This window comes from Stigmatopora argus, chromosome 6 (assembly GCF_051989625.1).
Source record: "Stigmatopora argus isolate UIUO_Sarg chromosome 6, RoL_Sarg_1.0, whole genome shotgun sequence".
In the NCBI taxonomy this organism is placed as follows: domain Eukaryota; kingdom Metazoa; phylum Chordata; class Actinopteri; order Syngnathiformes; family Syngnathidae; genus Stigmatopora; species Stigmatopora argus.
In genome coordinates this window covers 16,414,254-16,429,692 of record NC_135392.1, presented here as the reverse complement: position 1 = coordinate 16,429,692, position 15,439 = coordinate 16,414,254, and the positions used below count along the sequence as shown (strand labels likewise).

At 39.6% G+C, this 15,439-nt stretch overlaps 1 protein-coding gene across 2 annotated transcripts in view; it reads left to right on the top strand.

Annotated features, from left to right (window-relative positions):
• LOC144075595 (receptor-type tyrosine-protein phosphatase gamma-like) overlaps positions 1-15,439 on the top strand; it is a 113,455-nt gene that overhangs the window by 85,787 nt on the left and 12,229 nt on the right. For both annotated transcript variants that reach the window (XM_077602824.1, XM_077602823.1), the window contains exons 10-15: positions 1,835-1,943; positions 2,408-2,457; positions 2,544-3,279; positions 6,020-6,158; positions 10,147-10,238; positions 11,372-11,463. In XM_077602824.1, the coding sequence (XP_077458950.1) occupies positions 1,835-1,943; positions 2,408-2,457; positions 2,544-3,279; positions 6,020-6,158; positions 10,147-10,238; positions 11,372-11,463 (1,218 nt within the window). The remainder of the gene's footprint in view (positions 1-1,834; positions 1,944-2,407; positions 2,458-2,543; positions 3,280-6,019; positions 6,159-10,146; positions 10,239-11,371; positions 11,464-15,439) is intronic.

Below are 15,439 nucleotides of genomic sequence, written 5' to 3'. Positions count from 1 at the left end.
AGGACTATAACACAGCCAAAATAAGCGATTGTGATGTGCAGGACAACAGCTGCCCATGCATGTTTTTGGAATGTGAGAGGAAACCAGAGTACCCAGGGACCCACGCAGGCCCGGGGAAAACATGCAAACTCCACACAGGTGGACCGACCTGAATTTGAACCCAAGACCCCAGAGCTGTGAGGCCGGCGCGCTAACCACTCATCCGCCAGGCCGCCCTTGTTTGAAGGCAAATTTATAAAAATAAATTCTTCTATATAATTCTTTACTTTTTATAGTGTAAGGAGGGAGTTGTCTTATCTTTATTGCACAACAGAACAAAAATACTTTATAAAATCAGATTTTTTTATTCTCCTTAGATAACATAGTTACTTTCAAATAAACAAATAACGAGGAAAGTAATTTATTTACTTATTCACAGGAGTTTGAAGTTTCCGATTTGAAAGAAAGAGGATGTGGTAGTTATCGGGATAATTACCTATATTGTCTGTTATTTTTAATTTTTTTATCGTGGTAACAATTTTTGTTAAACACCCAAAAATAATAATTACCAAACGAATTTCAAGACAATGTGTCAAAGTATTAAAGCACACCCATCCATCTGCTCTTTTCATTTCCAGTCCCTCAGTAAAGCTATTCAGTATTTTCCCCAGTCATTGTAATAATTTTAGGTTATTCTTTTGTCTTCCCGTATTCAATGTCTCTGCAGAAATCTCTCCTGCAGGGCTTATACCTACAGGCATGTTCTTCCACACACTAAATATTCTACTCAGCTCATGCTGTCTTTGGTTTGCAACGATCCAATAGCTAGCTGCCCCTCTTCTTAAAGCCTGGAGGAGCACCAAACATACCCACCCACTCCTTTCCACTCTCCCACCTGCAGCTTGCTTGCAGGATACACCACTGTTTCAACAATTTTTCTTTTTACCTGCCCACTGGTTTCAAACCCTGCTATCTGCTCTCTGTTACCGATTGCCTTATCCCAGTTATACACTCCAAAGTGCAGTTAGAGACAAAACAAGAAGCTTCAAGTACACACACTTTCACTGCGAGTGGGAAACATTTTGTTCCCAGTTGTTTGTGAGGAATGATCTATATTAAAAGTCTGCTTTATTTTTGGTGCACAAATAGAATTACTGTAACTACAAAACAATTCATTTTGGTTATATCATAACTTACATGAAATCTATCTAATTAAGTTTTGTGTTGAGAAAGCACAAGGGATGCCAGTTCCCCTGAAACCTGAACTAGGGTGAATTCAAAACAGAGCGTGATGAATACTTAGATAAACTGGAGCTGTCCTCATTTTGAGGAGCACAGCTACTTGATATGAGGATTTTTTTTTAAAGTTAAAGTGAACTTTCTCTGTATCTTTGCCTGCTGAACAACCTCAGAGTTGTTTGTCGACTGTGTTTTTAAAAGGATTTCAGTAGATTGTCCCTTTGCTTTCACTCACTTTAATTAATTTCATGTGATTGTACATTTATAGGACAGGCACTTAATTTCTCTGTCAGCGTTGCCGCTCACCGCTGAAACATAAATGCTGTCACTTAACTGAGAGCAGTCTCTCAAGTTCCCCTTCGGCTGTTAGACCTTCTTATTATACACACTTAATATCCATTCCAAGCCTCTGTTTCTATATCTGCACACCTTTAATCTGAATTGTCTTCAAGAAATGCAAGCAGCTGCCTTTGTAACGCGCATTTGGCTCTCGAGTTGTAAATGTGCAGGTCAAATTAATTCATAAGATAGACTTTGTGGTATAATACATGCACTTACTCGAGGTCATATCCAATATGACCACCAACTTTTATTGTGTCTTTGTCTATTCTTGCAGAAAGCTGTCATCACTAATGTGTCTCCAGATGTACTCTACCTGTTCAGAGTTCAGGCGGTATGTCAGCATGACCAGCGCAGCGACTTCAGCCAAACGCTACTATTCAGAGGTACAGTAATCCCCCGACTGCAGGCAGTTAACTTTTCACATATTCCCCCTTTTTCTCAAGTGAACTTTTTAGGGTCTTTCTCAGTTTCACTTAAATTTGCGAATAGGCTATCTACGTCAATGGCACATAATTTTAATCCGAGCGCTCCTCCAGAAAAGTTTAATCAAATTTGATTGCAATACATTAAAATCGAGAAACCACTTAACAATATTCATATTATTAGTGGTCTGTAGGGGTGGGAACAATAGCATTCTGACACAACTTTTTCCCATGAACATATAATATGGTGTTTAGCAACAATTCAATCCATTTATCTTGTTTCTTTTATATTCTATTCCTCACCCATCAAATGCTATTTGTATACCTTTTTGTTGTTGTTGTTTTACATGACCATTTGATCTTTACTTTTTTGTACTTACTTTAATGCTGTCATGCAATAAATACACTTTCCTCTTGTATTCCAGCCAATACCACAAGAATATTTGAAGGTTCTCGTATTGTCAAGACCGGGATGGTAAGTTGACCTTTAGATGGCAGTGCAGGTGTCTACCAGCAAGCATTTTCAAACATGTGGGTAACCTCCTATACTCTAATTCTCAGCCTACAGTATCTCCGGTGTCATCAGCCGACATGGCTCCCATAAGCTCCGGTTCCTCCACATGGACCTCTTCTGGCATCCACTTCTCTATTGTTTCCATGGCAACGGGACTGGGCCCCTCCTCTAGTGGCAGCCAGGCAACGGTGGCCTCTGTGGTTACGAGCACCTTCCTCGCAGGCCTAGGTGTTGGCGGAGGGGTTATCTCCTCTTTGCCCAGTTCAGTTTGGCCCACACAGGTTCCTCGAGCCACTCCGGGGCCACGCCACTCATCTACTCCACCCACAAAGCTTAGCACGGAGCAAGCGCCACCACAGGCCGTGGAGACTGACTCTCCCGCTGAGGATGACCAGGCTGCGGCTAAGGCCGAGGAGGAGGAAGATGATGAGGGGGACGGAGAGGGAGAGCAGGAGGACAGGAGTGCAGAGAAGAAGAAAAAAAGCAAGACACAGCCTACTCATGGCGAAACAAAAGCCAACAACAGCATGCCCAAAGACCCTGTCCACCCAACTCCTCCGTCCACAGCCAAAGAGAAAGCCACAGCCCAAGGTGGCGCGGTCCCTACCAGAACAGCAGATGGCCACCTTACCCCCTCGCAGGAAAACCTCACAGATGCCAAGGCAGTCACCACTCGAGAGCCACGCAATGACAGTGCAGTGATGCAGATTCCCCAGAGCTCCACATTATCACCCAAGATCAGCAGTGATGGAAGGAGTCTATGGCCATTCTCTATCCATACTGGTGAGTTACCTTTATCTCAAACATTTTACTGCAAATACCACTTGAAAGAATACTTGGCTCTCTGAGCACCAGAATCAGAACCAACCAACCTGAACTCATTGGCTGCCAATGGTGGCACCAAAAATTCAATCAATTTTGTCTCTGAGAGGGTGGCAGCCAATTATCGTTACCAGACAAAATATATCACCGTCAGTGGCATAAAAAACGTAGCATTCACTGCCAATCCTTACAGTTAAATGAATTGAATTTCCATTGCCGTCAACCACAATGAGTTGAAGGGAATGACAAAACAATATAATGACATTTTGAAAGATGGGTGCTCAAAGCTTTGAAATATATAAACCACACATATCTTTCACCTGATAATAAAGAAAATAATGTTTAAAGACAAAAAAGATTGTTTACAAGCGCAGCCATTGTATGACCAATGAAGTGTCTGTTAAAGACAAGGGTGGACTACAATCAATAAATGATCAGCAGGTATCCCGCTGAGTTGGGGATCTTCATCATCTTTACTCACCTCAAGCTGATCCACCTTTATGCCCTATAGGCTGGGTGGGCCTTGGTGCGGCCGGACCCATAAAATGCACTTAAATTCTGCTCCTGTATTGAAGAACTTTGAAAACTAATTTAAAATGAGTTAATGTAGACAAAACAAATGCATACCTGTACACTCTTATAAGTCTAAGGACATGATATTAACATGATATTGTCATTTTGTCATGGTAACGTGAGAATATAAGTTATTTAAGCACAAAAATTCAGATACATTCTCGGGATTCTCGAGGACATTGGCATTGTCCCTGGAGCCCAGGTGCCTAGTCAATTCCAAATTCCTGGCAAATCATATAAACCACGGGTGTCGAAGTGGCGGCTTGATGGCCAGATCCAGCCCGCCACATCACTTTGTGAGGCCCGTGAAAGTAAATAATTGACATCTTCAACTTTTACAAGCAATTCAAGTGAAGTTTAATTATATATAGAGACTATTTACTGTTTTTCCCTTTTTAAAAATAAATTAATTCACATTTTAATCCCAAACATTGATATTTTAATGTTTTTTTCACATTTTGTATTTTAAATCTAAAACTTAATAAATAAAACATAGCTCATGATTTTTATTTTTATTTCCTGTTTTCCACTTTCATTTTTTTTACTGGATTTTCTTTTTTAAATGTTTTAAAATATTTTTGAAAAGAAATGTTTACTAGGAGCCTGACCAAAAATGTGTATCTCCCGGTGGCCACTCCACCCCTGATTACAGGCACACGTGGAAATACACGTACATGCTCATACATTTAAAACATTTATGAGGTAGCTTAAAAATAAAATAGGCACACACTCATGTCTGGCTCATCCTTAGGTGCAATTTCCAAATGCTTGAAGATGTCATGTTTATCCGTTCAAACGATTATACACACGTGATAACAACATGGAAATATGCAGTCATCACAGCACTATGGGAGAAGATGCGTCCCTAGAACAAAACCTAAAGACTTTGTGGGGCATGCACTAAAATGGGCTAAGTTGCCACACAAACTAATATAGCATAACACATCTTTCTTCAAGACCAATCTTTGTCAAAGATCAAGCTGCAGTGTAGCCTTGTGATTCCAAATGGCACAGAAACCTGAGGTCAGACGTCTGCAAGAGGTGTTCTGCCCCCAGGTTTTCTTTTGCAGCTATTTTTAATAGGTTGCTTCGAGACAAAAAAAAGACTATAACAAAATGTAATATGCTATAAATACTATGTAGTAGCTTGACAAACAAAATGTATTTCACTGGAATATTTCTGCGCTATTATGGACAAGGTCCAAGATCTACTTGTGGTAATGAAACATATGCTAACAATGAAATAGGCAAAAACATTGTAATTGAGAGTCAAATGTGTGTGTGTTTGTGTACTATATATATATATATATATATATATATATATATATATATATATATATATATATATATATGAATATATATAAATGAATATATATACACATACATACACACACACATATACATATATATATATACACACAGACATATATACATACACACACCTACACATATATACATACACACACATACAATTCTATATATATATATATATATATATATATATATATATATATATATATATATATATAGTACACATAAACACACATTTGACTCTCAATTAAAATGTTTTCACCTATTTCATTGTTAGCATATGTTTCATTACAACAAGTAGATCTTGGACCTTGTCCATAATAGCGCAGAAATATTCCAGTGAAATACATTTTGTTTGTCAAGCTACTACATAGTATTTATAGCATATTACATTTTGTTATAAGTTTGTATTTTGTCCGCCTCACAGCTCTGGGGTCCTGGGTTCAAATTCATGTCGGTCCACCTGAGTGGAGTTTGCATGTTCTCCCCGTACCTGCGTGGTTTTACTCCAGGCACTCTGGTTTCCTCCCACATTCCAAAAACATGCATGGTAGGCTGATTGGACACACTAAATTGCCCGTAGGTATGGGTATGAGTGTGCATGGTTGTCCATCTCCTTGTGCCCTGCGATCGGCTGGCCACCATTTCAGGGTGTCGCCCGCCTCCGGCCCGGAGTCAGCTGGGATAGGCTCCAGCATCCCCCTCGATCCTAATGAGGATAAAGCAGTTCAGAAAATGAGATGAGTACGATGGTGTATATTTTGCTTCAAACCAAACACCGTGGCAATCTTGAATTTGTATTTACCTCTTATTCCAGAGAAGACCACATTGTCAAATGTAACCCGAACATCTCACCCCGGCATGGGCAGGATGGTTTGGATTGTCCCCTTGGTGGTGGTGTCTGCTCTGACTCTGCTCTGTCTCATCATGCTGCTCATCGTAATGGTCTACTGGAGGTGAGACTTGTGCAAGATGAAGTGCCATTTTGAAAATCAAACATTTATTTTCACTCATATTGGGGAGGAATTGTGCACACTCCAGCACCACATAGCCTGTTCTTGATTTTTCTCCCCTGACATTTTTGGTTGAAAGCTACCTATGATTACTGCCTTACTTACTTGAGGATTTCTTTGTGTGCCTGCACAATGAAGGCTATCACCATACAAGGTTTGAGGCAGGTGACCTTAAGGCCCCCTCAGTGCCAACAGTGGTCCCAGCTGTGTTCATCTGCTCCGCTAATTTGCCATCACGCAATGGAAGATATAGTACTTACACAGGCACAAGCCACTGGCCCAAGTGTGATGGTTATTATGTTAAAGATAGCACTACTGGCTATTACATCCGCAGACCTTGTGCTTATTTATACAGTGGTACCTCGACATACGATCGTAATCCGTTCCGAGACTGAGATCGTATGACGAGATTCTCGTAACTCGAGCGGACGTTTGCCATTGAAATGAATGGAAAACAAATTAATTCGTTCCAACTCTCTGGAAAAAAAACCAAAAACAGGATATTGGATTGGAAAAAATGTTTTATTTCTTCTAATTCGCCATCTATTAACAAAGTAACACATAACTAGTGGTTTAATAGTAATAAAATGTGTTTAATCTAACTAAAATTGGGCAGATTTCGCCGACGGGAGACAGAGACGTTTGGGGGGGTGGGGTTCGTTTTTTTATTCCACGACAACGCACTCATAAACGGAACAAACAAATTTAAATTAACTTGGATTAATATATACAGACACTCAAACATACGTTTAATGTAACTTTACACAAAACTGAATTCTAATTTTGTTGTAATCTTTTGTTACCTTCGTTTTCCGGGTTGGCAGTTTGCCACGCCTCCACCCTCACGTTCGCTATCGATGGGCTGTTTGCTGTTGTACTACGTATTCCCTTCAAAATATTCCGAAAATGATTCACACAAATGTCCTCACAATAGGATAACGCACGACCACTTGCCAACGAGAAATAGTCTTGTAGTACATTTTAGCGATCGCTCCGCTGCTCATAAAGACCGGCTCGCAACTCCCTCGTTGAAATGGCTCTGGTTGCAACCGCTTTGAACGCCGCCTATGAGAGAGAGTTGCGACCAGAAATATTACAAAGAGGGAATTGCGAGCCAGTGCCGCTGATGTTCTTAGGAGCAGCGAACGAGAAGTAATATAATACTCCTCGTATTAGATAATAAAAATAACAGGAAATGCAACAGCTCAGCTTACCCACGTATTGATTGTGGGTAATGAAGTTTCATTCTGAGAAAGAGTGCCATTGCCTATCGACGTTGTGTGCACGAGTATACTTCATTACCCAGAAAGCCCTCTTTTTGCCCGCGCATGCGCGTTGTGCGTTTCCTGGTTGATGCGTATGAGAAACTCGTCTGAATTAATCGTTCAGTGCTCGTAGATATTGTTATACACGAAAGATATGCAAAAAAGGCTTGGTCGCATCACGAAATTTTGATCGCATGACGGGCGAATTATTCGATCGAAATTTCCGTCATAAGACGACAATATTGTATGACGAGCATCCGTGTGACGAGGTACCACTGTATATCCCATAAAAGTTCTGCATTATTGTTTTATCTGTAAAATTGTAATCAAGTATTCCCATAACTAATGCATTGTTTAATCTGACTACTGATTGACTTTTGTAAAGAATATGTAAAATTCTTAGTGTTTTAAGGTTTTTTTTTATTTTTGTTGTATGCAGCACGCACACTAGGTTATAATAATTTACATTTCACTATGTTGATATCAATATAAATTTGGGAGATTTCAAATGGGATTACCTTCTTAGTTTAAAAATAGTTAGGAAGCGCACTGTGTAAACGCAAACACTCATTTACCGTAATTTTCGTACCTGAGTATAAGTCAAATATTACACAATGAAGTTGAAAATATAATATATAAGTCACATTTTTGGGAGAGATTTTTTTTATTTGATCAGAAACCAAGAACAAACATATATTAAAGCGACACAAGTAAAATGGAGCACATAAAATGCCACCCAAATCTGAAAATAGAGCTCTCTGAGTGGACTGGACGGTCGGGCGCCTCGGTGAGGATGGATTTTTTTTTAAGATACGCAAGCCTCGGGCGACATTACACCGCACGCCGTTGCCTTTAACTGAAACACTTCTTAATAATTGGTCATGTGTACAGGCGCAAAAACAGTATGGTAGTAATAATAGGGCTGATCCTAGTTTGCGTTTTTTCGATTATCGTGGCCATATCTGGTATTCATTATAAATTCAAGGGATTACTGTAGTAAACAATATCATGGCAACTGCCCCAAAAAATCAAAGAAAAGCCATGGCTTCAAAACACTCTGTAAATTTTGAGTTGGAGAAAAAATGGTCTGCAGATCCCAATAAAAAACAATCATTACTGGAATGGGTCAAATTTAATAAAATAATGTTTTTTTTTTAAATCTAGTATTTCTACTTTTCTCCCAGCTGGAATGAAACAATAAAGCAAACTTGACTTTCCCAATGAACAACTTCCAAAATGGTTCTGACGGTCCCAGATTTTGATAAAAAAAATCTTTGATGCAAGAACAGTGTAGGCATACCGAGCCAAGCATGCCATCCCAGTGGTTGTTATGACAACTCTTATAGTTCAGACAATGTCTGCTCCCTTGGGAAGTGGGCATGATGAAAGATGAAATCAAACCATTTTGCACGCTTTACTCTTTCTGTGCCACATCAACTGACTCAGGCAGCCATTTGAGCTGATCCCCTGCTCATTAGTTTTTCATACTTGTTATCAGCATAATTCCTCTTCATTCATACATGAACGATTTAGCGAAAAAGATGTAATCAGTGTGTCTAGGGGGAGTATTTGTTTGAGGTTTGCTCCTCCTTGCTTGTCAAAGTTAAGGTCACGAGCAGAACTCCGATGGACTTAATTGTAGCACACATATGGACGCCTCTGAGGCTCGAGCTGTTTGTTGAAAGCTCACAGATGTTCGAGGCCGAAACAGATCCTGTACCGTCCCAGCAACTCGGCATGTTTGTGAGGGTGCCTCACTCCATTTTTCCCAACTGCCATCCTTTCAGAGAAGCCACATGCATCTCAGTTTCTATTCCCACTAAGCAAGCTGTTGGGAGGTAAGGTGTAGAGGATGTCTGGACCTCACTGTTTAGTGAGCTGAACACATCTGCGCCCACCGGGAGATTGATTGGAATTTGTGACGCAAGCCAGGGACTCTCAGTTAGCCCAACCTCCCCTCACCATTCCACCGCACTATCCCCCTTTTTCCATACCTTATTCATTCCCTTCAGCTTGTTTTGTTTTGGTTGTCTCTCCAACTGAAAGAATGACTAGCATCTGCACTTTTCTCTGCAAGTACAGGTAGGATCATACCTGCCAACTTTTTAGATGTAGTGGCAATGAGCTTGGTTTTTCTATGTTTAGAAATTTGTAAAGTCTATATGTGGTGTATGATGGCTGATAAGGACATTTCATTTTGTCTATGTAATTTGAGGGGTTCCATGAATTATGATTGTTTCCCCTTCGTGCGGAACGTTTTGCAGGGAGCAAAATTGCTGGAGATTAATTTAGTGACTTTCAAAATATAATTAACACATTTCTCATGTTTTTAGGAGACATCTTGGAAAAATGGGATGTATGTTATCAAAATAGATGAGCTTGCAAACTCTAATATTAAAAAATCTTTTTTTTGCAGAATAGCTGTTTTCAACACATCTAAACTTATACCAACATGTTCCTATTTTGTTGCTTTGTAAGCTAAATTGAGATATTGAATGTGCCATGTTTTGTATCAGAAGAATTTGTTTGAGAGCTATTTATGTTAGATCTAGTCTGTCTGGGAGAATTATCACGTTCAACTGGATGCATGTATGTGTCATTCAAAACTGTAGATTCTTGTGTTGTTTATGACATCTCACTCGACATCTCCGCATTTGTCCCTGCAGGAGGTTTTTCCAGACAGCTCACTTCTATATTGATGAAAGCAGCTCTCCCCGAGTAGTGGCCAATGAAAGCATTCCCTTTATTCCAATACCAGGTAATAGTTTTCTGCCGCAAAATATGCTACTTTTAACACCACTAAGCTCATTAGTTAATGTGTCTATAATGTGGGTAATGTTAGGTTGCATTATTAAGATGGAAAATTAATTCAAAATAACATTACTGATGCAAGAGATGTACTCAAATCACCATAAACATTTCTCAAATGGTTTTCTCTTCATTACATTGATGTGCAAATTTGCACAATTTAGGTTAATTTACATTCGAAATGACTCTAGGAGCCCCTTTGCAGCAGAGCACTGAGGCTGACAGACTTTTCGTTCTTCTTTTCTCTTAATGTTTCCAGCAACTGAGGGCAGCCTGCGTGGTAGTTAGTTCCTCTGTCACAAAGCTCTGTGACATTTGAAAACGACAATATGGTAGTCACAAAGCGCAGCTGATGTCACTATCGACTCTGCATTAAAATTCGCCTTTCATAGCTTGCCTCCTGCTTTCTCCCTTTTATTTTCATTTGTTCCCATTGCCTATATTGTCAGAATAACTATACAGATGCTGGAATTGAGTTGACTTAAGTTTAGCAAGAGGGAAATCCACAGAGCTGTGACCTGATTGGGCTCAGAATCTTATAAGTAATGAAAATATTTTTTAAAGGTTTGTAAAAGTTCAGGAGACAAATCTTGGTGTCCTTATATGACTTGTTTTATTCAAGCTGTCAATCTTTCAACACTTTCAAACATAGCAATCTTCCACATAGGCTTAAAAAGGACATTTTGATAACGTGTTAGGTTTTCTGAGCAGAATTCCCTCTGATGACGTGGTTAGGTTGGTCTGTTTAGGTCCCAGCTGCAATGGTGTGTTCGTTTAAACATTAGTCAGCATCAGTAGCCATGACAGCTGGGACCCTGGCTCTATTTTCCCTGTGGGGCTGCTCCACCAGCCTTATCAAAGATCCCTCGTGTGTGACCTTAAGATGATAGGACCACTGGGGCAGATGCTTCCCCCATAAATGTTCAAAATATCATAAATTTGTCCCTTCAGCTAGAGCCATTTCTCTCAATATCGTGTCCTTTTTACTATTTGAATCATTAATAGGAAAGTAATTCTTTAAAAAAATGCTTTTTTCCCCCTACCAAAGTAATTCTGTCCTATTTTGTTTTGCGCTCCCTATAGATGACATGGAAGCCATTCCTGTCAAGCAGTTTGTCAAACACATCATGGAGCTCTACAAGAACAACCTCCACGGTTTCTCTGAAGAGTTTGAGGTATTCTCAAATGCTTTAAACTAAAGGTGCAACGAATAATTGAAATTTGGTTATCAACGGTTTTGATGATGGAGTAATCGTTTGGACACACCAAGATTTCTGTCATCTCCAATGAACGCAAATAGTTATCTTGTTTTATTAAAAGAAGAAAAAAGATTAAAATCTTTTACGATCAAGATTTTGCTTATTTACTGAAATGGTACTGTAACTTATTTTTGTTTGAGTATGGACCTTTTATTTTAAATTATAATATTCATTCAGCAGTCCAGTGCGAGAGTGGTTAGCACGTCCGCCTCACAGTTCTGAAATGGAGGGTTTAATCGCCGAGCTTTCTGTGTGGAGTACTCTGGTACTCTGGTTTCCTCGCACATCCCGAAAACATGCATGGTAGACTGGCTGGTTGAATGATCTAAATCAGGGTTTCCCAACCAGTGTGTGACGGCACACTGGTGTGTCGCGAGCGATGCTCAGGTTTGCCGTGGGAAATTACAAGTTATACATCGTAATAATCCAAGAGAGAAATCTCAATATCAAGAGATTAAAATCGAACTATTTATTGCGGGGTTAAATTTGAAATATGAAATCATAGATTGTAGTATAACAAGATTAAAATTGTAATATTATGAGATTACAGTAATTTTGTTGCTCATTTTTATGTAAAGTAAACTGGATCTCTTTGGAGTTCCCGGGCTTCAACTTTTGTCGACGTTAAATCTGTGTGAGCACAAACGGCTCTTCTCGTAATGTTAGGTGGTTCAAGTAATATTGGGAGGAAAAAAAGTCGTAATATTACAAGATTTAAGTCATTTTCCTTTTTTTTACGGTACGTGAACCGGAAGTTGTTTAGTTTCAGGGGCATCAACTTTTGGCGACGTAAAGTCTCTGTGAACACATTACATTTGCGTAATATTGGGAGAAAAAGTCAAAAATCAAAATAAGGTTAAAAAACATTGCATTAATTATTTTAACATCAGTCGAACTGAAAACTGTTCGGAATCTGCGGACATCAACCTTGATGACGTTAGATCGGAGTGAAAAAAATAAATCTGGGAACAATTTTTGGGGGGGGATTATTTAATTCCTGTTAATAAAACTTTGATGAGAACTAATGTTAAAATTTGCGACATAGTTTTAAATTGGAAGATTTTCAGCTAGTGGTGTGCCTTGAGATTTTTTCAATGTAAAAAGTGTGCCGCAGCTCAACAAAGGTTGGGAAACACTGATCTCAATTTCCCCTAGGGATGAGTGTGAGCATGATTGGCTGGCCTCCAATTCAGGGTGTTCCCCTCCTGCTGCCAATAGTTGGCTGGGATAGACTCCAGTACTCATGCAACCCTTACCAAAAAATGAATGATTATGATTCATTTACCTGGAGTGGGGGAACACAACTGTGTGTCCCAGTTCGCAGACACAATGTAGGAGAAAGCACACATCCGTCACAAAGTTCCACTATTGGGCAATATTCAATAACAGTCAACAATTCTCCAAGATGTCGAGCCAGAATCACACTGAAATTGTGTTGTCTGACTAAGGCATAAAGCAAGTCATTCAAATTGATACAATTTTTGCAATCGATTTGCAACATCCAGGCAGAAGCACCTATTACATTTGGCAAACAGGGCAGTAAAAAGGAGCTTGACTAGACAAAAGACTTAAACTAACTTAGCCACGACCAATAAGTGGAGTTTGCGTACAACTACTATTATTACGATGATGAATCCAAGCATTAGTGATTAAAACGCTATTACTCTCAAGCATTCACAAAATGGTACCTCATGGATATCTGTGGCTTTTTGTATTTTTAAATTGAGTTGCAAATCATGTTTTGCCATCTGAACAAGGTCATTTGTTTCTTTTTTTTCCCTGCAGCAATATTAGTAGTTGTGTTTATTTTACTTTTCAGTTTGCATTGTGACTATAAACAATCAATATTCGGCTTGTTGTCCAGGATGTATCTTTTTCTCGAGGGTAATTAAGGGGAACTGCACTGACCTACTAGAATCAGGCTATCACAAAACTTTAAATTGTTTGCACGCACACTTTTTTTTACACTCAGAAAAACAATAACAATTCTGAGTTGATCATCAAAATGTATTATCAAAAACAAAGCTATTTCCAGGATGATGGATTTTTTTTAAATTAATAAAATGAATAAAACCAGTGGAAAGTAAAACACATCAACGTGTCTGCACATCTGCTGTCCATACTCTGAACTGGGGTACTCGGACGTTTCGTCGAAAGACGTTTGGTCCCCGGACGTTTGGTCGACCGGACGTTTGGTAGAACGGACGTTTGGTCACCGGGTTGTTACTGTTGAAACCAGCTCTCAAAATTATAATTATGAGAGAGAGAGTGAGTTTAATATCTAAATATCAACAGTAAAGTCTGTCATAATTTGACAGCGAGCGAACCCGGCGACCAAACGTCCGTTCTACCAAACGTCCGTTCCACCAAACGTCCGGTCGACCAAACGTCCGGTCGACCAAACGTCCGGTCGACCAAACGTCCGGTCGACCAAACGTCCGGTCGACCAAACGTCCGGTCGACCAAACGTCCGGGGACCAAACATCTTTCGATGAACCGTCCGGTCACGCTGAACTGGTCGCCAGCCAATAAAAGCACAATTAGACAAATCACCATTCACATTAACGCTTCCATGTCTCCTTTCAAATTAATGTAATAATATGCTGCTTTGTCCAGTAGTAGTTTCTATCACGAGTGAGTTCAAAATCGTTTGGGATTTCGTTGTTGCTTTAAACACAGTTCCATTAAGGTGAACATGCACCAGGGTTGGACTGGCGCCAAAATTGGCCCTGACATGGAGTTTTCACACGCAGGGCCCTGAAAATGGACAAATGTCCAAACAACGGCGGGTTTCTAGTGACTTTCCACTCGACGTCCCCCTTTATACTCCACGGTCCACCACAGACACCTGGTTGGGGGGTCTGGCTGAGATATTAATACATTACTAAATAACTGCTCTCCACATCCTCTTATGTTTCTTTTATACTCTCCTCTTACTGAACCACGTCCCCTTTGCGCCCCAAAATTGGGTCACCTGGAGGCTTGGGCCTGGGTGCAGCTGCACACTCTAAATTCCGCCCAATGTCAAGTCGTATAGAGGGACTTTAAAAGATAATGTAAGATTTTGTAATTTAGACAAAAAACAATGCAGATACAATCTTAGAAATATGAAGACACCTGTATCATATTGAAATTATGTCTAAGCATGATGGGATTTTGTATATATACTTGTTATTCATTTTGTGACATTAATAAATCATTAAATGATAATTTTCTCTCATTTTTGTGTTTCTCAAATCTTCCTTACAAAATTGGGACATGTTGACCAATTTTAAAGGGTTTAGTTGGTAGTTGTGTGAGGATCGTGGAACGAATTTGAGGATTTAAATATAAAGTACTGCTCTACTTACGAAATTTTCAAATTACCAAAAAAGTTCTGGAACCAATCAATTTCGTAAGTAGAGGTATGACTGTAACAACAAAATTTTCAACATTAAATAGATTCTAGACAGTTTGTAACCAGAGACCATGAATAGAACTATTATAAGAGCATGATCAATCTTCCGTACTGCTTATCCTCACAAGTGTCGTGGGAGGTGCTGGAGCTTATCTCAACCTGCAAACATGGGCAGCAGGCTCAATAAAATGGAAAACAACTCACAATCACCCGGCCGCCTAATGGGAATCAAACCCAATGCCTGCATCTAAGTCAGCAGGAAGAACCACTACACCATCGGGTGGCTCATTGCAATGTCAGCCAATCAATTCATTAAGTTCACAAAAACCTGCTATGCTCACTGTTGGTGTCTTGTTTTACTTAACTCAATACTCTCAAATCAAGCAGACTAGTACTCAGCATGACACTCTGTTCCCCGTCAACGTTCCTCTTTTTAAATAGATATTGGGGAAAGGCACACAGACAGACGTGGAGTTAATTAGGGTGAAAGAAGGT